The 25,148-nt window shown below is 42.6% G+C and overlaps 1 protein-coding gene and 1 long non-coding RNA gene across 2 annotated transcripts in view; one reads left to right on the top strand and one right to left on the bottom strand.

Annotated features, from left to right (window-relative positions):
- kirrel1b (kirre like nephrin family adhesion molecule 1b) overlaps positions 1-25,148 on the top strand; it is a 219,235-nt gene that overhangs the window by 126,026 nt on the left and 68,061 nt on the right. The window contains exons 4-7 of the mRNA XM_062023153.1: positions 9,987-10,136; positions 13,308-13,465; positions 23,777-23,927; positions 24,063-24,168. Coding sequence (XP_061879137.1) covers positions 9,987-10,136; positions 13,308-13,465; positions 23,777-23,927; positions 24,063-24,168 — 565 coding nt within the window. The remainder of the gene's footprint in view (positions 1-9,986; positions 10,137-13,307; positions 13,466-23,776; positions 23,928-24,062; positions 24,169-25,148) is intronic.
- LOC133631107 (uncharacterized) lies at positions 23,740-24,054 on the bottom strand. Its single transcript, XR_009821400.1, has 3 exons — positions 24,040-24,054; positions 23,863-23,949; positions 23,740-23,786 (listed from the first exon to the last, which is right to left on the bottom strand). It is a non-coding gene; the product is annotated as an uncharacterized LOC133631107 (long non-coding RNA).

Genomic DNA, 25,148 nt, shown 5'->3' with positions numbered 1-25,148 from the left:
GGCGGACGCCCATGGAATGGCCACATCCTTGGCCGACGAGGAGGTGGGCGCGTTGTCGTGGCAGGCGGCGAAGCTTGGCGTGGTGCGTCAGGCGGCGAAGCTTGGCTTGGTGCGTCAGGCGGCGAAGCTTGGCTTGGTGCGTCAGGCGGCGAAGCTTGGCTTGGTGCGTCAGGCGGCGAAGCTTGGCGTGGGGGGTCTTTGTCTTGGCCTTGGCGGTCTTGGTCTTGGCAGCGTGGGTCATGGTCTTGGCAGCGTGGGTCTTGGTCTTGGACTTGGCGTGGTTGGTCTTGGACTTGGCGTGGTTGGTCTTGGCGTGGCGGTGCTTGGACTTGGTCTTGGTCTTGGTCACTTGGCGGGTCTTGGTCACTTGGCGGGTCTTGGTCTTGGTCACTTGGCGGGTCTTGGTCACTTGGCGATTCTTGGTCTTGGTCACTTGGCGATTCTTGGTCTTGGTCACTTGGCGATTCTTGGTCTTGGTCACTTGGCGGGTCTTGGTCTTGGTCACTTGGCGGGTCTTGGTCTTGGTCACTTGGCGGGTCTTGGTCTTGGTCACTTGGCGGGTCTTGGTCTTGGTCACTTGGCGGGTCTTGGTCTTGGTCACTTGGCGGGTCTTGGTCTTGGTCACTTGGCGGGTCTTGGTCTTGGCTTTGGTCTTGGCGTGGGGCAGCCACGGGCGGCACTTGGCGGCGTGGGGCAGCCACGGGCGGCACTTGGCGGCGTGGGGCAGCCACGGGCGGCACTTGGCGGCGTGGGGCAGCCACGGGCGGCACTTGGCGGCGTGGGGCAGCCACGGGCGGCACTTGGCGGCGTGGGGCAGCCACGGGCGGCACTTGGCGGCGTGGGGCAGCCACGGGCGGCACTTGGCGGCGTGGGGCAGGCACTGGCGGCGCTTGGCGTGGAGCAGGCACTGGCGGCGCTTGGCGTGGAGCAGGCACTGGCGGCGCTTGGCGTGGAGCAGGCACTGGTGGCGCTTGGCGTGGAGCAGGCACTGGTGGCGCTTGGCGTGGAGCAGGTACTGGTGGCGCTTGGCGTGGAGCAGGTACTGGTGGCGCTTGGCGTGGAGCAGGTACTGGTGGCGCTTGGCGTGGAACAGGTACTGGTGGCGCTTGGCGTGGAACAGGTACTGGTGGCGCTTGGCGTGGAGCTGGGCGTGGAGCAGGTGGATCTTGGCATGGTCGAAAAACTGGTGGTGGTGGTCGTGCTGGTGGCTGTGGCTTGGCAGGTCGAAAGACAGGTGGTGGGGGTCGTGCTGGAGGCTGTGGCTTGGCGTGACGAAAGACTGGTGGTGGGGGTCGTGCTGGAGGCTGTGTCTTGGCGTGACGAAAGACTGGTGGTGGGGGTCGTGCTGGTGGCTGTGGCTTGGCGTGACGAAAGACTGGTGGTGGGGGTCGTGCTGGTGGCTGTGGCTTGGCAGGTCGAAAGACAGGTGGTTGTGGTCGTGCTGGAGGCTGTGGCTTGGCGTGACGATGCTGAGCCACCCCACCTGAACAATTCCCAGCCCTAGCCCCCCCCTCAAGGAGCGGATACCAGACGCGCTCCCCGCGGTCTGGAACCGTCTTTTGGGGTGGGCGGAGGGGGTTCAGGAGGAGGGCAGAATCCTCCCCTCTAAATTGTCCAAAATGTCTTTCTTTCCCCCCCACCTGGGCTTTTGTGGGTGAAAAAAAAATTTCTGACTTGGGCGTGGCATGAGTCCTGGGGGGCGGGGCATGGAATTTGGGTGGCTTGGATTGAACCGGTAAAGAATTTGGGAAAACAATCTCCAGGTCTGTGGAGTGCTCCTTGAGCTGCCAGGCTGGCTGATTTCCATTTCCGCCCGGAGGGGGAGGAGCCTGCAGGAGCGCAGCGTGCTGTCCGCTCACCTTCCCTGACATCCTCGGTCTGGAGCGCCGCTTCCGGGACAGGGATGACGTGCCAACGTCCCCGGGCCAAAGGGAGCTGATCGGCACCAGTTTGCCGGTCGGACCCCACATGAGATCCCTGCGCTCCATGGGGGAATGGCGGAGTGTCTCTTCCTCCATCGCGCGGAGGACCTCCCACGTTGCCTCGTCAAAATTGTCCAAATTTTTTGCGGGAGAGCTCTTATGCTGGCGACATCTGTCAAGACTAGGTCTTTGGCGTGGTTTGCTCTCCCGTGGTGCAAAAGAATTGGAACGGACGTGGCGTGCAGGTAAAGACATAGTTTAATTATTACTATAAACTCAAACAAAAGGTACAAACAAAAGGCGCTCACAGCGGAGGTAAAAAAACTTGACTAGGAAAACAAAAGGCGCGCACAATGGCGGAGAACTATGAACATTAAACAAACAAAAACTTACGTGACAAGGAACTGTGAACATAGCATGAATGTGTGATGTCGCCAGGACGAACAACAGAAACAGAAAAGCCTATATAGTGAGATGATAAGTGAAAACAGGTGCGTGACTAACTGTGAATACGTGAGACAGGTGTGTGTGAGTCCAAACGTGGAACAGGTGAAACTAATGAGTAACCATGGAAACAAAACAAAACCAGGAAGTGAAACCAGGAACTAAAAAGTGTCCAAAAACCAAGCAAAACAAAAACAAGATCAACACAGACATGACAGAAAATCTGTAGAATCAAATTTAAATCTTATTTCAAAGTCTTTTGAATTTCTTTTAAAATTTTTGTTCTGTAAAATCTAGAAGAAATAATGATTTGTCTTTGTTAGAAATATAGCTTGGTCCAATTTTTTATATATTCTAACAAAGTGCAGATTGGATTTCAACCTATTTAAAACATGTCATCAAAATTCTAAAATTAATCTTAATCAGGAAAAATTACTAATGATGTTCCATAATTTTTTTATTTTTTTTTTTCAAAAAGATTCGAATTAGCTAGTTTTTCTCTTCTTTTTTTCGGTTGAATTTTGAATTTTAAAGAGTCGAAATTGAAGATAAACTATGTTTCAAAATTTAATTTTCATTTTTTTTTCGTGTTTTCTCCTCTTTTAAACCCTTCAATTAAGTGTCAATATCATTAATTATCAATAATAACATAGAGTTAAAGGTAAATTGAGCAAATTGGCTATTTCTGGCAATTTATTGAAGTGTGTATCAAACTGGTAGCCCTTCGCATTAATCACTACCCAAGAAGTAGCTCTTGGTTTCAAAAAGGTTGGTGACCCCTGATATAGAGCATATATAAATACATACTGTACATTTACACATTCACACACGCGCGCACACACCCACGTGTCATGACATTCAGACAAGAGCTAATCTGACATGTGATGTGAATTCTGTGTTCATCTCAATTTGATTCACGGGTTCAGTAAAGGTCATCACGCCTCTTTCTCTTACACACGCACACACACACCTCCATGTTTCCAAATGCAGCCTCCATCATCACTGGCTTTATGTGTCTGCCTCAGCCTCCTCCTCCTCCTCCTCTCCCTCTTTTTCACCGTCTTTTACGGTAACACCGTCTTTGTCCTTGCAGTCGTCTCTCTGCCAGCGATGAGCGCTTCTGCTTTGGATCAACACGTCGTCCTCTTTTTTTTTTCTCCCGCCCTTTACGCCATCCATCTTTCCATTTTTCATCTTTAAATGCAGCGGGCTGTCAGTCCTCATGTCTGGCCATGACGAAGTGTCACCCATCTTCATCTTTTCTTCAAAAGGAACGTACAGCGGTACCTCGGTTATGGTATACTGTGCATATATTGTACCTTTTTGTATGATCACAGTATAATTACAGCATTTACGATAATTGCTGGATTGTGATGTTATCGTTTGTTTAAATATCGTATCATCTGTTTGCAGTGGTGGGCTGTCAGCTGCTGGCCTAACATAACCAGAAGTCATGATCATGATTAAAGATACAATTATTTTTTTATTTACTTTCGCTAAATATCTAAAAGTATTCATATTATCATCATGTCATATTATGCTCGTTCCGGTGCTGTTGTTTTTAGGTTATAGTTTGTATCCAATCAGAATTCAGCTAGCTTATGTTGCCATGCTGTACCAAATCCGCCCTTGGCCTTCAGAATCAACAATTCGGGCGTCCGTGCACTGTAAGTGAACGGGGACATACAGTTGATAGATAATTGCGATAGCCAATCAGATCACGAGTTGTTGTCAGTAAGGCCTTCTAGATGGCCTTACGTTGAACGTGATATTTACGCGTCCTGTGATTGGATACTCACCGGGACCGTCAGCGGATGAATTTGAGAACACAACGAGTTGAGAGACAGTTGCGATAGCCACTTAGATCACAAGTTGTTGACAGTAACCTATCCAAGTAGCCTGATGTTAACGAGACCGTGATTGGATACTCACTTGTCATTCCAAAAGTGAGTATCCATTCACAAGTTTCAATTGAGCAGGAAGCAGGAAGTGTTGGGCCGTAGCCAGAAAAGGAGAACAAAATGTTGATTAGGTGGCAGATATATATTTGCAAGGGCCATTTTCAAGAAGGATATTTAAAGAGAAACTACATCTTGTGAGACCATGTCGGCCAACCCCGGAAGCTAGCTCAGCTGTTCTGACGAGGAAATGTGTAAATGCTCGCCGTTTCCACTCGAATCAACCGACAACGAGCGATACCGCTGGCTTATATACGGCGTCGAATAGGTGCTACAAATTGTGAGTTCAAATATTTTATTTTTTCACTTTTAATATGTATTTTGTAGAGATGTCCAATAATGGCTTTTTCGCCGATATTGTCCAACTCTTAATTACCGATTCCGATATCAACCGGTACCGATATATACAGTCGTGGAATTAACACATTATTATGCCTAATTTTGTTGTGATGCCCCCGCTGGATGCAGTAAACAATGTAACAAGGTTTTCCAAAATAAATCAACTCAAGTTATGGAAAAAAATGCCAACATGGCACTGCCATATTTATTATTGTAGTCACAAAGTGCATTATTTTTTTTAACATGCCTCAAAACAGCAGCTTGGAATTTGGGACATGCTCAAGGAGGTTGAGGTGGGCGGGGTTGGGGTGGGGGGTTAGCGGGGGTGTATATTGTAGCGTCCCGGAAGAGTTAGCGCTGCAAGGGGTTCTGGGTATTTGCGCTGTTGTGTTTATGTTGTGTTACGGTGCGGATGTTCTCCCGAAATGTGTTTGTCATTCTTGTTTGGTGTGGGTTCACAGTGTGGCACATTTTTATAACAGTGTTAAAGTTGTTTATACTTCCACCCTCAGTGTGACCTGTATGGCTGTTGACCAATAATGCCTTGCATTCACTTGTGTGTGTGGAAAGCAGTAGACATTATGTGATTGGGCCGGCACGCAAAGACAGTGCCTTTAAGGTTTATTGGCGCTCTGCACTTCTCCCTACGTCCGTGTACCACTCCGTACAGCGGCGTTTTAAAAAGTCATAAATGTTACTTTTTGAAACCGATACAGATAATTTTAGAATCACATTTTAAAGCATTTAGCATCTCTAGTTTTTGCAATTGAAATTTTGACAGTACCACATAAGATATGTTTTAATTGCTGTTGCTTTTTAATACATTTTTAAATGAGCCAAAAAATAACCCCTTTTTGAACACTGTTGATGTGTTTCAATGCCCAGTAGGGCGTAAATGTGTTCCTGTATAGTATTTATCCAGCTATGGCCATGTGGTGACATAAAGTATGCTATTTTGAGAGGTAATCATTGAAGTCGGACATCACTGAAGGCCTAGGTGATAAACGCACGGCCCGCCACTGTGTGTTAGTACACATCACTATGCAAATCCCATAGTCTCAACTAATATTACAGCCTATACTGTCTCCAGGTTAGCGCCATCATGTGTCAGAATAGGGAATACAATTACGTACACTTAAAGTTAAGTTTCAAGTTTATTCACAATACCATATTACGATTACAACAGTAGTGAATATCCATTTAAAGGCCTACTGAAAGCCACTACTAGCGACCACGCAGTCTGATAGTTTATATATCAATGATGAAATCTTAACATTGCAACACATGCCAATACGGCCGGGTTAACTTATAAAGTGACATTTTAAATTTCCCGGGAAACTTCCGGTTGAAAACGTCTATGTATGATGACGTTTGCGCGTGATGTCGATGGTTGAAGCGGAAGTATTCGGACACATTGTATCCAATACAAAAAGCTCTGTTTTCATCGCAAAATTCCACAGTATTCTGGACATCTGTGTTGGTGAATCTTTTGCAATTTGTTTAATGAACAATGGAGACTGCAAAGAAGAAAGCTGTAGGTGGGATCGGTGTATTAGCGGCTGGCTGCAGCAACACAACCAGGAGGACTTTGAGTTGGATAGCAGGTGCGCTATCCGACGCTAGCCGCCGACCGCATCGATGATCGGGTGAAGTCCTTCGTCGCGCCGTCGATCGCTGGAACGCAGGTGAGCACGGGTGTTGATGAGCAGTTGAGGGCTGGCTGGCGTAGGTGGAGAGCTAATGTTTTTATCATAGCTCTGACGAGGTCCCGTAGCTAAGTTAGCTTCAATGGCATCATTAGCAACAGCATTGCTAGGCTTCGACAGGCGGCACAGCATTAACCACGTGGTTACAGGTCCAGTGTTTGGTTCGGTGTCTCCTGATAGTAGTATTGTTGATCTTCTGTCTATCCTTCCAGTCAGGGGCTTATTTCTTTTGTTTCTATCTGCATTTAAGCACGATGCTGTCACGTTAGCTCCGTAGCTAAATTGCTTCACCGATGTATTGTCGTGGGGATAAAAGTCACTGTGAATGTCCATTTTGCGTTCTCGACTCTCATTTTCAAGAGGATATAGTATCCGAGGTGGTTTAAAATACAAATCCGTGATCCACAATAGAAAAAGGAGAGAGCGTGGAATCCAATGAACCCTTGTACCTAAGTTACGGTCAGAGCGAAAAAAGATACGTCCTGCACTGCACTCTAGTCCTTCACTCTCACGTTCCTCATCCACAAATCTTTCATCCTCGCTCAAATTAATGGGGTAATCGTTGCTTTCTCGGTCCGAATCGCTCTCGCTGCTGGTGTAAACAATGGGGAAATGTGAGGAGCCTTTCAACCTGTGACGTCACGCTACTTCCGGTACAGGCAAGGCTCTTTTTTTATCAGCGACCAAAAGTTGCGAACTTTATCGTCGATGTTCTCTACTAAATCCTTTCAGCAAAAATATGGCAATATCGCGAAATGATCAAGTATGACACATAGAATGGATCTGCTATCCCCGTTTAAATAAAAACATGTCATTTCAGTAGGCCTTTAAGGATGGTGGTAAGTGAAAGGGTCCCCCAGATAAGCTAGAAGAAGCTTTTAACAGGGGGTCCAGAGGACAGTATATGCATGGAATGCTGAAACATGGTGGCAAGCGCAAAAACGCGATATGATAAACACAAAATAGGAGTACTAAAGCGAGCATACACATACATATTGTGGATAATGCATATGTTTAAGAGCTATTTCTTTATTCATAATCATGTTTGAATCAGCTCATATTTTTCCTTAATTTTAGTCTGTATACTAGTTTCTCTTTGTCTTCAGATTGCCTGTTTAGACAGGGTCGTAAACCATCAGGAATGTGAACACAACCCCCAAGTCTCTCTTCTTATCAGTGTTGAGAGGAGGGGGGGGGGGGGGAGATGGGGGATTTCTTTGTGTGAAAAGAGTTGCTTTTTCCTTTGGAATGCCAGATCAACTTGGGCTACGCTATTGTATGTGTTGTTCGAGGCTGGTCTCTATTCTCAAATATTTGACAATAAATTACAAAATACCTATACTGTGCTTGGTGGTATATTTGAGATCAGTTTATATGTCATCTAAGGAACTTGGGACTGACCAGCGTTTTACATCCCACTTGGAGGAACATCTGGTCAAACGCAACAATACATACATACATTCAACCGCGCACAACCCAACAGTAGTCTACCCCACTTGGGGCATTAGAGATAGGTGGTTAATAGGTATGATTTCAGTTTCTTTTTGAAGTTGGAGAATGAATACAGCATCCCGAGGCTCTCATCAAGCCGGTTCCAGATCTTAGGTCCCCTGCATACAACACTTCAGTACAAGCCAGTAGACGATGTTTACCTGATATCACGTCAAAGTTACGAGTGTTGTGGGCATGCTGGGGACGATAGATAGGAACCAAGCTACAGAGCCTGAGATGCAGCCTTGGATGACTTGATAGGTTAGACAAGCATTGTGATAAATATTGAACTCTGTCAGTCTTAAGAGATGATGGAATAGATGTCGAGTTATGTGCACGTTAGTGTGTTTGTTAACGAAACAACATCCCTCTCCCGTTCTCCACCGGCGGGCACCATTTTGTTGTTCATTCGGCCGTCTCCACGGGGTGCCGTCACCTCTCTGGTTGCTAGGCCGTGAGGCGCCGGAGTGGATGATGTAATCTCCACTAATACTTTTGTCCGACTACACCCCCCCCCCCCCCCCCCCTCCGCGCCCCATTCCCACCACCTCCTTGTCCTTGCTGCTGCAACCACCTGCCTGCCTTTGCCTGAATCCATGATGTCATGCATGCTAAGATGGACCCGTGAGTGCCCCCTATTGAGACGTAACACATAATTACGTCTTTGTCTCTCGTAAGCAGGAGTACCTGGTTGGGCTTTTTTTTTAATCTAACATCATAGAATTATTTTTTTTTATCAATGTTGACGACTCATCCAGTGGGTAAAAATAGACGATAGGCGTTTGTGTGTTGATGTGATGACTCATACCTGCAACACTTCCAGGTGTGCTTTATCAATGGTGTCATTTCGTTGAACTCAACTCTCCCCAAAGAAGCAACTCCATAGCACAGGGGTCGGCAACCTTTACCACTCAAAAAGCCATTTTGGCAAGTTTCACAAATTAAAGAAAATAATGGGAGCCACAAAAATGTTTTTAAAATGAAAAACACTGCATACAAAGCTTAAATTGCTTTGTGCTATGTTAACCAGGTGTCTCAGACATACGCACCGGCACGCACCTTAATATGGAAATTTGATGTTAGTGCGACCCGCGAGTTTTGAATGAATGGCGCTTGATAGCGTCATACTTGCAAACCCTCTCATTATTTACGGGAGACTCCCGAATATCAGGGCGTGATGGCACTGCTTTTGGCGCCCTCTACAGCCTGCCCAAACAGTGTACCTGCTCGACCACATGTAGAAGGCAGCTTCAGCATGCTCACGTAAGTGACAGCAAGGCGTACTAGTTCAACAGCCACACAGCTTACACTGACGGTAGCCGTATAAAACAACTTTAACACTGTTACGTTACAAATATGCGCCACACTTTGAACCCACACCAAAAAAGAATGACAAACACATTTCTGGAGAACATCTGCACTGTAACACAACATAAACACAACACAACAAATACCCAGAATCCCATGCAGCCCTAACTCTTCCGCTCAACCGACGCACGGAGGGGGGGAGGGTGGATGTGTGGGGGGTTTTGGTGGTAGCGGGGGTGTATAATCTAGACCGGAAGAGTTAGGGCTGCATGGGATTCTGGGTATTGGTTGTGTTGTGTTTATGTTGTGTTACGGTGCGGATGTTCTCCAGAAATGTGTTTTTCATTCTTTTTTGGTGTGGGTTCACAGTGTGGCGCATATTTGTAACGTAACAGTGTTAAAGTTGTTTTATACGGCAACCGTCAGTGTAAGCTGTGTGGCTGATGACTAAGTATGCCTTGCTGTCTCCTACGTGTGCAAGTAAAAGCTACATACAACATGTGGCTGGGCTGGCACTCTGTTTGTAAATGCTATAGAGGACAATTACTGCAGTGCAATTAGGGCACGCCCTTAATTTAGTAATTAGAGTGAAAATAGGATTATATATGCCCTGGGAGTTATCTAGGAGACGCACTGAGATCCATACGTCTCCTGGGAAAATCGGGGGGGTCGGCAAGTATGCATCTGAGCCGCATCAGTGGTCAAAGAGCCGCATATGGCTCCGGAGCCGCGGGTTGCCGACCCCTGTCATAGCACATTCATCATATAGTTTGGTGAAACGTTTCCTTGTGTCTCCCACCCTCACTTACCTCCTGCAGCTTGGCCCAGGTATCGGGTGCTACGGGCTTTGGACACGGGCCAGTTCAACCTGGAGATCTCCCATGCCGAGCTGTCGGATGATTCCCTGTACGAGTGTCAGGCCACTGAGGCCGCCCTGCGCTCCAGAAGGGCCAAACTCAATGTTCTCAGTAAGTGGATCACAACCAGTTTTGTTTTTTGCTCCAAGTACATCAACATTCCGCGTTTTTTAAGGTTTGAACGAACTAACTTGTGGATGAAATAGCTGACCTAACAATTCACTTATAGAACAGAGAACTAAAAATAGGTTGTCACGCTCATTATTTCACCAAATGATTCCCAAGCGCGGCGCATGCTGCTGCTCACTGCTCCCCTCACCTCCCAGGGGGTGAACATGGGGATGGGTCAAACGCAGAGGGCAAATTTCACCACATCCAGTGTGCGTGTGACGATCGTTGGGACTTTAACTTTGTTTTTGTCTCTCAAATTCGTGGTATGGAAATTTGTGGAATTCGGATGAGAGCTCACCGACATATTCTTCTCTAAGGTAAAGATGGCTGTGGTTTCAAAATGACAACACCGGCACGACTTCTCGTAGACAGGTGCTTTAATTTGGCTTATCAAACGCCGTGGAAACAACAGGACATGACAGATTCATAAACATATTCAATTGAATTCGATTAAATGACAGGTTTTATGATTTTCTAAATTCAGAATTTGGCCACTTTATATTTAATTTATTGGGGGTTTTTTTTCTTAACAAAACCAAATTATTTAGGGGATTTATATAGACATGCTAAACCCTCGTCAGGGGATTTTATAAATCCCCTGACGAGCAGGGAAACCTGTGAAACAGGCTTGTAAGGATGATATATCCTCTGCGTTTTTTCCTGACCTAACGTGTGTGTATATATATATACATATATATATATATATATATATATATATATATATATATATATATATATATATATATATATATATATATATATATATATATGTATATATATATATATATATATATATATATATATTATATAATTTTTTATATTTATATACATACAGTATATATATATATATATATATATATATATATATATATATATATATATATATATATATATATATATATATATATAATATAATTTTTTATATTTATATACATATATATAAAAAAAAATCCTTAAACAGTCAATGTTGTGGAAAAGTGTGTTACAATTGAGTACTGCTGTGGCCCATACGAACCACAGCTAAGACAAATATATTTTTGGAGGCCCTTATAGGTCGCCTATGGTCTGAGCTAGACCACAACAAAAGACAAATATATTTTTGGAGGCCCTTATAGGTCCTCCGTGGTCTGAGCTAGACCACAAGAAAGTGTTTTAAATGTAGATTAAGTAAGATGCGATGAGGTGGCGACTTGTCCAGGGTGTACGCCGCCTTCCGCCCGATTGTAGCTGAGATAGGCTCCAGCGCCCCCCGCGACCCCCAAAGGGAATAAGCGGTAGAAAATGGATGGATGGATGATTTTCTAAATTTAGAATTTGGCCACTTTATATTTAATTTGTTGGGGGGTTTTTTTCTTAACAAAACCAAATTATTTAGGGGATTTATATAGACATGCTAAACCCAAAATCCCCTGACAAGCAGGGAAACCTGTGAAACAGGCTTGTAGGGATGATATAGCCTCTGCGTTTTTTCCTGACCTAACGTATATATATATATATATATACTGTATATATATATACACTACCGTTCAAAAGTTTGGGGTCACCCAAACAATTTTGTGGAATAGCCTTCATTTCTAAGAACAAGAATAGACTGTCGAGTTTCAGATGAAAGTTCTCTTTTTCTGGCCATTTTGAGCGTTTATTTGACCCCACAAATGTGATGCTCCAGAAACTCAATCTGCTCAAAGGAAGGTCAGTTTTGTACCTTCTGTAACGAGCTAAACTGTTTTCAGATGTGTGAACATGATTGCACAAGGGTTTTCTAATCATCAATTAGCCTTCTGAGCCAATGAGCAAACACATTGTACCATTAGAACACTGGAGTGATAGTTGCTGGAAATGGGCCTCTACACACCTATGTAGATATTGCACCAAAAAGCAGACATTTGCAGCTAGAATAGTCATTTACCACATTAGCAATGTATAGAGTGTATTTCTTTAAAGTTAAGACTAGTTTAAAGTTATCTTCATTGAAAAGTACAGTGCTTTTCCTTCAAAAATAAGGACATTTCAATGTGACCCCAAACTTTTGAACGGTAGTGTATATATATATATATATATATATATATATATATATATATATATATATATATATATATATATATATATATATATATATATATATATTATATAATTTTTTATATTCATATACATTTATATTAAAAAAATGTCCTTAAATAAACAGTCAATGTAGTGGCAAAGTCTATTACAATTGAGTACTGCTGTGGCCCATACGAACCACAGCTAAGACAAATATATTTTTGGAGGCCCTTATAGGCCCCTATGGTCTGAGCTAGACCACAAGAAAAGACAAATATATTTTTGGAGGCCCTTATAGGTCCTTCGTGGTCTGAGCTAGACCACAAGAAAGTGTTTTAAATGTAGATTAAGTAAGATTAAGCATGATATCATACCCTCTAACGGCTTTTAAGCACCTTAAGTCAGGGGTCCCCAACTACCGGTCCGGGGACCGGTATCGGTCCGTGACGCATTTGCTACCAGGCCGCAAAGACACATTAAATAATTTAGAAACGACTGCATTTTCTTCGACTGAACTTTTGCTTGTCAAACTAGACACACCAATAAGCTTGTTTATAGATGTCAAATAAAACTCCTCATAGGAAGTTGCCATTTGTTATATTTGTGACACGATACAATGCACATTAGTGAAAATATAAAATATAAATGTGACGGATTGTAGCCAGAGGCTGATTTCCATCTGGAGTCCCCAGCAGGTTCATGGTAACCTGCTGGGGATCTCATCCCAAATAAACAAGCCCAGGGCTCTCATTAATTCAGCGTTACAGTGAGTTGTATTTTTCATATTTATCTGGCACAAGTGGAAACCCGGTCCCTGAAAATAATGCCTGCATTAAACCGGTCCGTGATGCAAAAAAGGTTGGAGACCTCTGCCTTAAGTGACAGTCTTAGTAATATTTGTTATCAGCATAGTGTCATTTTATGACCTTGCTGTGTAAAGTACTGATAAACAACAACAACATGTTGTTTATTTAAGTGAATCCAAAAGGCTTTTTCTGGCCTGATGTGTTTGTGCACACATGCATAAAAAGTGTGTCTGTGTTGAGTAACGCTCTCGTGGCTGTCCTCCAGTCCCCCCCGAAGACCCGGTGGTGGAGGGAACCCCGGAGCTCCTGCTCATGGCTGGAACGCCACACAACCTGACCTGCGTAACCCGCGGCGCCAAGCCTGCCGCGCACATCCAGTGGACCAAGAATGGATTGCCTGTGGAGGGAGCCCAACAGTCCACGGTGAGTCAGAACCACCCGTGCACTCATGTTGCTAGCAGCCAACACACTCTAAGCTGGTCACGAAACATCACAAGTCGTCTATAAAAAAAAATCTAAGTTTCTTTCTGGTTTCAAGGGGAACACAATAACATATTGTGAATAAATATTCAATCTCTGACCTGAGATGCTCCCTTTTGGATGAAAAATATTTATTTATTTATTTTAACATGTATGTCTATTAAATGAATATGAAATGTAGTTGTTTTTTTTCGGTATGTGCAACATTTACTGATCTTTTCTTACACTTTGAAAAGGCCTTCTTAAAAAATAATCAAATTTTAACCATCACAGCCTTTGTACATGAATCATGCGCACAAACAGATGAACAAATAAACCCAAAGTCGATAAAAAATTCCTGGTAGAGGTAGTAGCAAGCAGGATAGATTCTCAGAAAGATCCTCTTAATCGCACATGCCTTGTGTTGGATTAAAGAGGGTTAGAGCACAAATTTTCAGTACAAAAGAAGAACAATCTTTAGCTCTCGGGTAAGCTATAAACCATTTTGTTTGCCAGCTCATTCTCATGCTCTTTGCTTTTGGCGTGAAAGGAGGAGTTTGAGTATCTACCAGACCAGACCAGGCCAGATCAGACCAGTCCAGTAGCAGGAGCTTTTACATTACACAGGACAAGTAAAATAACACCTTGGAAGACGGGGCGGTCTATGACGCTGCAACAGGAACAGAAAGGCTCTTAGTTCTCCAAGTGTTGTGATTCAAAACCGCCTCATGTGGCTTTCAAATACAGAAAAGGTGCTTTGTGAACAACCGTCCTGCAGTAATTAAAGCTCAACGACTCATGACCACAAAGGCGCTGCAAACCAAACCCTATGACTAAGCAGGCTAGCGATCCCGACCAACATCACAAGACAATTCTTTGACATCCCTTTCTAGTTTGCAAACATGCACATATTTTTTCCTAGCTGTGGGTTTGTCACATTTGGAAAACATTTTGACCAGCCATTGATTATCCATGCATCGTTTTCCCATCTCGCTTATCCTGAGAGACTGAATTGATCACTTGTCAGTCAAAGGACTGCCACAGACACAAGTAGATTAGTGACGGACCAGACCTTCAGCAAGCTGACAGATGTCCTGTAACCAGTGTTGGGTTAGTTACTGAAAACCAGTAACTAGTTACAGTTAATAGTGTTGCGGAATTTCTGACCTTTGAACTATATTTCATGTCTGTCAAGAATGTACGCTCATTTCATTTCTCTTCTATTCTAAGCCATTGAAGGACTAGAAGTAGGCCAAAGTTCAATATGAAGTCGCGCCGACCGGTCTACAAAATGTTTTGATTGTCTAAGCATGACTAAGGGCTTCAAGGATGGTGCAAAACAAACAGGTCGAAAACAACGGGACCTTGACGCATGAGGGAAACAGATAAAATGGGCAGGAGACCAGGGGCCGTACTTATCAAGCTTCTTAGAGTGCCATTTTACACTTAAGTCCTGAGAATTTGCGAAATTTAGTCCTACTCTCAAACTTAAGAATAAAAGCTTTTTATCAACGTTCTTAAGTCTAAGAATCACTCCTACTCTCCACGATATTTAAGAGACCTTCAGAGGTGTCTTAAGTGGTTAGGAGTTGCCAGCAGGGGATGGCACTGAGGCGAGAGAGACGTGCGCGAACGTTCAGGGAACGGAACAATGTTTTTGTTTTTTGATGACGGGCAGCTGATCAAACGGTATCGTTTAGACAGAGCGGATATTATTTTTGTCACAGATTTAATACTTTTCGATTCCTTGTTGATTTCTGCATTGTGTCTGCAGTGGGCTAGTATATATAGAGCCACCCACACCAGTTTCAAATTAGTTGCCTAATTAATGAATTGGAAAGAAAATGTTATGACAGTAGCGTATGTGTGTGGCCGTGAGGTGAGTGACGTCAGTGAGTGTGTGGGCGAGAGAAGAGAGGGAGCGGTAGCGTGAGTGCTGGCGGGGACTAGTTTGTTTTGTATTATTTTGTAGTTTATTGTCAAAATATACACTCCCATTGTCCACTTAAATATTTCCAAGATATTTCTTTATTCTTAGACAACGGATTCCATTCCGTGATTGGTCATTTCTATGGACACAGAAATGACGTCACCTAAAATTCCGTTTACGGCACATAGTAATGTCGTAATTCAGCTCTGAGTGTGACACTTAAGATTCAGTCCTACACTTCGCTGAAAGTGTGAGTAAGATGCTTGATAACTAACTTTTAAGTGCAGCTTTCAGCGAATAATTTATTTACTCTTAAGTCAACTCTTAGCAGACTTCTTAGGAGTAATTCTAAGGAGCTTGATAAGTACGGCCCCAGGACTCTAGAGAGATTGCTTGATTCGTGTGTCCTCCGGAGGACGGTTGTTTGTCTGCAGGGATAGCTCAATCCGACTTGCACTTTTGACTATGGGTAAATACATTTTTTGTACTAAATTCACTTTTGTTGCTGTTTAAGCTTCGGACAATCCACTACAATGGTTACTTTATTTCAAAAGTAACTCAGTTACTAACTCGGTCACTTACACCAAAAAGTAATAAGTTACTGTGAAAAGTAACTATTTAGTTACTTATATGTATATTTTAATTTTTTTAAAGAACCCCTTTTATGCCCTTTTAGCTTTCATTTCAGTACTGTTATTGCACTGGAGAATAATACAATCTCTTGATCAACTTGACATGCATTTGCATCACTGAACTCTGTTAAGCAATGTGGTCTACATACAACACACAAAGACAAAGGTATGTTTCAAAGGGCCAATTTGTTTCAGGCCAGAACAAATTGACAAAACTATTTTAAATAGCTGCAACATAACATACATAAGTAACAAACAGCATAATAACAACATAGCTGTAAAGCAAGGAAGGCACACACTACATACACAAAGCCTAACCAGGCGTTTTTTTCTCTCAAGGAATTCTGAAATATAATCATGTCTGAAGCCCAGAACACTACGCATTTCCCCAGTTTTAGTTTCGAGATAAGGAAAGATTGACCTGCCCCACTAGCATCCCTCTTTATGTTTGTGAACGTTATAGTCTTTACATTTAGAGTGTTGTGATAATCAAACACTCTAGAAGTCTAGAATGAAAGAGCAACAGTATATAAGAGAATTGACAGAGTGTGTGTACCTTCAGTGTGCAGTGCCTCGTTAAAATCCAGCCGCTGTTGCTCAAGAGGTGAAGTGTGTCTCTCTTTGCTAGCTTTGTCGAAGCATGTTGCTTTTGTAGCTGTTTCAGCAGATTTGAATTGCTAGGATAGGATCTTTGATCCAAGACACAACTTACACTACCGTTCAAAAGTTTGGGGTCACATTGAAATGTCGTTATTTTTGAAGGAAAAGCACTGTACTTTTCAATGAAGATAACTTTAAACTAGTCTTAACTTTAAAGAAATACACTCTATACATTGCTAATGTGGTAAATGACTATTCTAGCTGCAAATGTCTGGTTTTTGGTGCAATATCTACATAGGTGTATAGAGGCCCATTTCCAGCAACTATCACTCCAGTGTTCTAATGGTACAATGTGTTTATTGGCTCAGAAGGCTAATTGATGATTAGAAAACCCTTGTGCAATCATGTTCACACTTCTGAAAACAGTTTAGCTCGTTACAGAAGCTACAAAACTGACCTTCCTTTGAGCAGATTGAGTTTCTGGAGCATCACATTTGTGGGGTCAATTAAACGCTCAAAATGGCCAGAAAAAGAGAACTTTCATCTGAAACTCGACAGTCTATTCTTGTTCTTAGAAATGAAGGCTATTCCACAAAATTGTTTGGGTGACCCCAAACTTTTCAAACGGTAGTGTACATTAAACTAAAATGTTATTTTCTTTGTGGTCGACAAAAGAAAAGTAGTGAGAATATCTCCATGTTAAGAAACTCGGCTTCGGGCTTCACCATGTCTTGTTAGTAAACACAGACACGCCCCCTCCCACACACACACACACAGATGGCGCGCCTCTTCCTGGTCGCCTCTTCCGCAGCGCTCCAATAAAACACCCTCAGATCTTCTCAGTTTCTTGCCGATACTACATAAAAAATAACGTAAAATAACGCCGTAACGCATCATGTAGTAACGGTAACTGAGTTACTGAATATAAAAAATAATAGATTACTATTTACCGCCGAAAGTAACGGCGTTACAGTAACGCGTTACAAAGTAAGTACTAAGTAAGTAGTCCCAACAGCCCAAATAATAGGAAGCCAGAATAAGAGACTAAATCTAAATTCTAAGACACAAAATAGAGCAGTAGTCAAAGCATAAAGATCAGAGAAGAATGGGAATAAGCGACTGCAAAGACTGACAGCAAGAACAACAACGAGGCAAAGAGAAGGGAAGACAAGGTGTTATAATTTCACAAGGGAAGAAAGAAGACACATTGATGTCAACTGGGAGACAGGAAGTGAAGACCCGTCACCAAAATGCACTGATGAGACACAAAACTGAGCCTTAACACAATTCATCCTTACAAGTAAGACAATCTATCCGAGAGTCTTCAATTAAAGGCCTACTGAAATGATTTTTTTTTATTCAAACGGGAATAGCAGATCCATTCTATGTGTCATACTTGATCATTTCGCGATATTGCCATATTTTTGCTGAAAGGATTTAGTAGAGAAAATCCACGATAAAGTTCGCAACTTTTGCTCGCTGATAAAAAAAAGCCTTGCCTGTACCGGAAGTAGCGTGACGTCACAGGAGCTAGTATTCCTCACAATTCCCCGTTGTTTACAATGGAGCGAGAGAGATTCGGACCGAGAAAGTGATGATTACCCCATTAATTTGAGCGAGGATGAAAGATTCGTAGATGAGGAACGTTACAGTGAAGGACTTGAGAGACAGTGATGGACGTATCTTTTTTCGCTCTGACCGTAACTTAGGTACAAGCTGGCTCATTGGATTCCACACACCCCTTTTTCTATTGTGGATCACGGATTTGTATTTTAAACCACCTCGGATACTATATCCTCTTGAAGATGAGAGTCGAGAACGCAAAATGGACATTCAGTGCCTTTTATCTCCACGACAATACATCGGCGAAATGCTTTAGCTACGAGCTAACGTGATAGCATCGTGCTTTAACTGCATATAGAAACAAAAAAATAAAGGATAGAAGGAAGGATAGATAGAAAATCAACAATACTATTAAACCGTGGACATGTAAATACACGGTTAATGCTTTCCAGGCTGGCGAAGGTTAACAATGCTGTGCTAACGACGCCATTGAAGCTAACTTAGCAACTTAGCAACGGGACCTCACAGAGCTATGCTAAAAACATTAGCTCTCCACCTACGCCAGCCAGCCCTCATGTACTCATCAACACCCGTGCTCACCTGCGTTCCAGCGATCGGCAGAAGGTCGAAGGACTTCACCCGATGCGTTTGGCGGCCCGGAGACGTGGGAAGTCAAGGTGAGGTCGGCGGCTAGCGCGGCTAGCGCTCCAACAAAGTCCTCCTGGTTGTGTTGCTGTAGTCCGCTGCTAATACACCGATCCCACCTACAACTGTCTTCTTTGCAGCCTTCATTGTTCATTAAACAAATTGCAAAAGATGTCCAAAATACTGTGGAATTATGAAATGAAAACAGAGGTTTTTGTATAGGATTCTACGGGTACCATAACTTCCGTTACTCTGACTTCGTACGTCATCATACCACAACGTTTCAGCCGGATATTTCCCGGGAAGTTTTAAAAGTCACTTTATAAGTTAACCCGGCCGTATTGGCATGTGTTGCAATGTTAAGATTTCATCATTGATATATAAACTATCAGACTGCGTGGTCGGTAGTAGTAGGTTTCAGTAGGCCTTTAAACTGTCTAAGGATGTCGTGTAGAAGATTAAGAATCATAGGAAAACCCCAAATTTTAACCCAGAAGTGTTGCACTTCACGGCAGCTGTGCTAACCACTCAACCACTGTCAGTGTTAACCGCAGGACTACAATATATTTGTGTTTTTCATTTCAATGAGCGAAGCTGTTTCGCAATACAAGCTGCGTCAAAGAAAATCAATTAAACTATTACCCCGAGGTTCCTCCGAACTTGCTAAATATAGCAACAACGTCACTAAGTTGGAAACACTGATCCCCTTTACAACATCTTATTGTTTTTTCTAGAAGGCCAGGTGCTTATAAGATGTGTTAAGAAGCAGAGTTACGGAGACACCTTCTGTACAGAGTTGTATTGACAAGCCATATTCACAGACAGTGCCATTACAATGTACGAGCGAGGGGAAATAGGTAGCGTCAAATCTATTTGGGAGAATCTAAATTTGTTTGTGCCACGCCACCCAATTAATATGTTGGAAACACTGGTTTGTTTTAAGAGTTTTACAACAACTTTTCAGGATCCACCCAGGCGAGTCGGGATTGGAATTGATAACATTTATCCACTTCCCATTCTGCTTAACGATTCGGTTATTTATCGGTTCTCTTTGCGATTTTTTATTTGGGAAAAAAAGATAACAAAAAGGTGGATTGGCGTCAATTTTGTTTGGTTTAGAGCTAACATTGTCAGAACATGGACTATGATGCAGTTTCCTGCGTGGGTTGCTTTCCCAAGATGCAAACGAACTGAAGCAAACATGGCGTGGAGGTAAAAACATGATTTTATTCTACACTAACAAAACTCAAAAAAGGTATACACAAAAGGCGCTCCCAGCGGAGGTAAAAACTTGACTATGAAAAACAAAAGACATGCACTTGGGCATAAAAACTATAAACATTAAACCAAAACTTACTTGGCATGAGATGAAACAAGAACTATGGTAAACAGGTGCAAAGCATACATTTGTGTGGAGAAGGTGATGTCGCCAGGAAGACCAACAGAAAAAGACAGGCTTTAAATAACAGTGACATGATCAGTGAAAACAGGTGTGTGACTCGAAACGTGAAACAGGTGCGTGACAAGACAGGTGAAAACTAATGGGTGACCATGGAAACCAAACCAAACAAGGAAGTGCAACCAGGAACTAAAAAGAGTCCAAAAAACAGACACATGGTCAAAACAAAAACATGAACAGACATGACAAACATGACCTTACAAAGCCAACACCATGCAAATCTAACCGCCTTAAATGATCATTTGTCCCAGCCTCCATTAAGCTGACCAACAATGTGCAATAGAATGTTAAAGGCCTACTGAAAGCCACTACTACCGACCACGCAGTCTGATAGTTTATATATCAATGATGAAATCTTAACATTATAACACATGCCAATACGGCCGGGTTAACTTATAAAGTGACATTTTAAATTTGCCGCTAAACTTCCGGTTCGAAACGCCTCTGAGGATGACGTATGCGCGTGACGTAGCCCGGCGAACACGGGTATGCCTTCCACATTGAAGCCAATACGAAAAAGCTCTGTTTTCATTTCATAATTCCACAGTATTCTGGACATCTGTGTTCGTGAATCTGTTGCAATCATGTTCATTGCATTATGGAGAAGGAAGCTGAGCAAGCAAAGAAGAAAGTTGTCGGTGCGAAATGGACGTATTTTTCGAACGTAGTCAGCAACAACAGTACACAGCCGGCGCTTCTTTGTTTACATTCCCGAAAGATGCAGTCAAGATGGAAGAACTCGGATAACAGAGACTCTAACCAGGAGGACTTTTGACTTCGATACACAGACGCCAGTAGAGAACTGGGACAACACAGACTCTTACCAGGATTACTTTGATTTGGATGACAAAGACGCAGACGTGCTACTGTGAGTATGCAGCTTTGGCTTCTAAACATTTGATAGCTTGACCGTATGTGCGCAACTTTTTTTTGCGTATGTACGTAACTTTTTTTAAATATATAAGCTTTATGAACCTTGGGTTAGGTGAACGGTCTTTTGGGCTGAGTGATTGTGTGTGTTGATCAGGTGTTTGAATTGTATTGGCGTGTTCTATGGAGCTAGGAGCTAGCAGAGGAGCTAGGAGCTAGCGTAACAAACACGCAGGTGTTTTTATGCAGGATTAATTTGTGGCATATTAAGTATAAGCCTGGTTGTGTTGTGGCTAATAGAGTATATATATGTCTTGTGTTTATTTACTGTTGTAGTCATTCCCAGCTGAATATCAGGTCACCCCCGGCTCTCACAGCATCTTCCCTATCTGAATAGCTTCAACTCCCCACTAGTCCTTCACTTGCACTTTACTCATCCACAAATCTTTCATCCTCGCTCAAATTAATGGGGAAATTGTCGCTTTCTCGGTCCGAATCTCTCTCACTTCATGCGGCCATCATTGTAAACAATAGGGAACTTTGCGTATATGTTCAACTGACTACGTCACGCTACTTCCTGTAGGGGCAAGCCTTTTTTTTATCAGATACCAAAAGTTGCAATCTTTATCGTCGTTGTTCTATACTAAATCCTTTCAGCAAAAATATGGCAATATCGCGAAATGATCAAGTATGACACATAGAATAGATCTGCTATCCCCGTTTAAATAAAAAAAATTCATTTCAGTAGGCCTTTAATACATAGGTGAGCACTTTTTTAGCACATAGCACTTTAGCACACAGCACTTTATCCATGAGCTCTAGTGCAATGCACACTGGTACTTTATCTTTATCTCCATACTGTAGATTTTATGCCTACATCAAAGTGCCACCTATGTCTATCAAGCTCCATGTTCTGATGTTTAAATGTTAGTTGTCTGGTTGTGGTTGTGTCTGTGCTTGTGTTTTTCTTCTGTTGTTTTTGTGTATGTTAAGAAAGCAATGATGCACTGTGCCCAAGACCAATTTCCCCCGCGGGGACAATAAAGTTGAACCTTGAACCTTGAACCTTGAACAGTGGGGTCTTAGGAGGCACATGTGATAGAAAAACATTTTTGAAATACATAAATAAAACAATTCTGTAGAATTGAACAAAATGTGGAAATTACACAAGAATGTAACATTTTGTGACATTTTTAAAACTTTTAAGAATCTTTGTCATCTGTCTAAAAAAATGACACCCTGCAATATGCCATGCAAAGGTTTCTTTAGATGTACAAGGTGAAACAAAGACATGGGCTTATAACAGGCAACACAAGATATGTCAAGCCTTCTTTTGATTTATTGTTGACGATTATGGCTTACATACATGTAGTTGCCATATAAAAACATCAACATTTTCTTTGACAAAAGAGCATGAAACAAACAAAATAATAATTCAAACGTAAAACCGACAGATATATCTGAAGTTGATCTCGTAACTTAAGTGTTGAAAGTAAAAAAATAAAAGAATTAATAAAAATGTATCACTTTCTGAGTGGGGCACCTTTTGGATCCCAAATATATTTAGTGGTATTGTATTTATCTTTTCACTGTGATGACTCAAAAATATGAAAGAATTTAAATCAATGGTGTCCTGCATTATTGATCTTTTAGGGCTCTAATTACTAAATACTGCATATTTCATTTCAGTTGTACTATTAAAAAAACAAAGTTGTTTTTGACAGAAAAGCCATAAAACCTTTTTTTTTTTTTAAGTTGATGTAGAGATTTACTGTAAGCGTTAAATAAAAAATAATAATAGAAATTAGACTTATTTTTAACATTTTAATAACTGAGACCCTTTTACCCTTAAAGGTAAAATACATTTTAAAAATCCATATATATTTTTTTGGTTTGAAAATGAAAAATATCAAAATGGCCCCCACATGCTTTCATTTTTCCGTGTGCGGCCCTCGGTGGAAAAAGTTTGGACACCCCTGCTTTAAGGGAATCGTTTCAAAAAATGGCAAGCGATTCCAAGGAATTGATACATTGGGAACCAGACCTGAACAAGAACCGTTCTTTGATTCCCATCGCGACAGGCGAGAATTTCAAATATTACGGGGAAATTACGGGGTTAGTGCGTCTGCCTGACAATACGAAGGTCCTGGGTTCGATCCTGCGCTCTGTATCTTTCTGTGTGGAGTTTGCATGTTCTCCCCCGTGACTGCGTAGGTTCCCTCCGGGTACTCCGGCTTCCTCCCACCTCCAAAGACATGCACCTGGGGATGGGTTGATTGGCAACACTAAATTGACCCTAGTGTGTGAATGTGAGTGTGAATGTTGTCTGTCTATCTGTGTTGGCCCTGCGATGAGGTGGCGACTTGTCCAGGGTGCACCCCGCCTTCTGCCCGATTGTAGCCGAGATAGGCTCCAGCACCCCCGCGACCTGGAAAGGGATAAGCAGTAGAAAATGGATGGATGGACGGGAGAGCGTAACATAACATGTGTTTCTATCAATATGACCTCGCCTCCCTGCTCCCTGTCATCTCTCATCGGTCTTCTTTCTCTCCCCCCCAACTTGGGCGTCCTACCAGGAGGTGCTGCCTGACAGGAAGAGAGTTACAACCAGGAGCTACCTTCCCATCATGCCGACGGACACGGACAGCAGCAGTAACTTTACTTGCGTGGCCAGCAACCCGGCGGTCCCCATGGGCAAACGAGCCACCATCATGCTCAACGTGCACCGTATGTTTGCGTTGTTATGGCACTGCAGTCCAGAAAGATGAAAAGTCAAATATTTGAGACCTCAATCGATCAGGTTTTCTATTTATGACTTTGTCCTGTTGAGATTTTGTACCATGCATGTTTTTCCCTGTACAGATCCTCCGACAGTGACTTTGTCCATTGAGCCTCGGTCGGTGCTGGAAGGCGAGAGAGTCACCTTCACCTGCCAAGCCATCGCAAACCCACCCATCATGGGCTACAGGTTAGGGGGGAAACTTGAGTTCATTTTTTTTCAAACGGCAGGTTCAATTAATGTCATCATCTCGGTGAAGGAAACAAGCTTTTGATCAGTTTTCCTAGGTCAGGGGTCGGCAACCCAAAATGTTGAAAGAGCCATATTGGACCAAAAATACAAAAACAAATCTGTCTGGAGCCGCAAAAAATTAAAAGCCATATTACATGTGTCATGAGATATACATTTAATTAAGAGGACTTAAAGGAAACTAAATGAGCTCAAATATAGCAACAAATGAGGCATAATGATGCAATATGTACATATAGCTAGCCTAAATAGCATGTTAGCATCGATTAGCTTGCAGTCATTCAGTGACCAAATATGCCCGATTAGCACTCCACACAAGTCAATAACATCAACAAAACTCACCTTTGTGCATTCATGCACACCGTTAAAAGTGTGGTGGACAAAATGAGACAGAAAAAGGAGTGGCATAAAACACGTCCTAGATGGTCGGAGAAAGTTGTAAACAAACTAAGGTGAGTTCAAGGACCGCCAAAATTAGTAGGACAAAACGGCGCTCGCCAAATACTTGATATCAGTGAAGCATGTTTAATATAAACAGTGTGATTTATAACAATTAGGGAGGTTTGTGTCATGTTTGTCCTCATACAGAAACCATATTAAAACTTTTTTTTTTTTTCCCGCTCATCTTTTTCCATTTTTCATACATTTTTGAAAAAGCTCCAGAGAGCCACTAGGGCGGCGCTAAAGAGCCGCATGCGGCTCTAGAGCCGCGGGTTGCCGACCCCTGTCCTAGGTGGAGCCCATAAATAATAAGTGCCTGACTGTGCAGTTAATTTCTTATGGCATTAGTAGCAAAATTATGGGTGAGGGCGGACCTACGTCACTTCCGCCTACCAATCCCCTAGCAACCGGGAATTCGTTGAAAACAAACCAGCTCACAGCGAACACGGCATTGACAGAAAAAGCATTTAACGAGCGTT

Source organism: Entelurus aequoreus, linkage group LG16, assembly GCF_033978785.1.
Source record: "Entelurus aequoreus isolate RoL-2023_Sb linkage group LG16, RoL_Eaeq_v1.1, whole genome shotgun sequence".
NCBI classification, from domain to species: Eukaryota; Metazoa; Chordata; class Actinopteri; order Syngnathiformes; family Syngnathidae; genus Entelurus; species Entelurus aequoreus.
The sequence above is the reverse complement of the archived record's forward strand: the minus strand, read 5'-3'. Positions and strand labels throughout refer to the sequence as shown.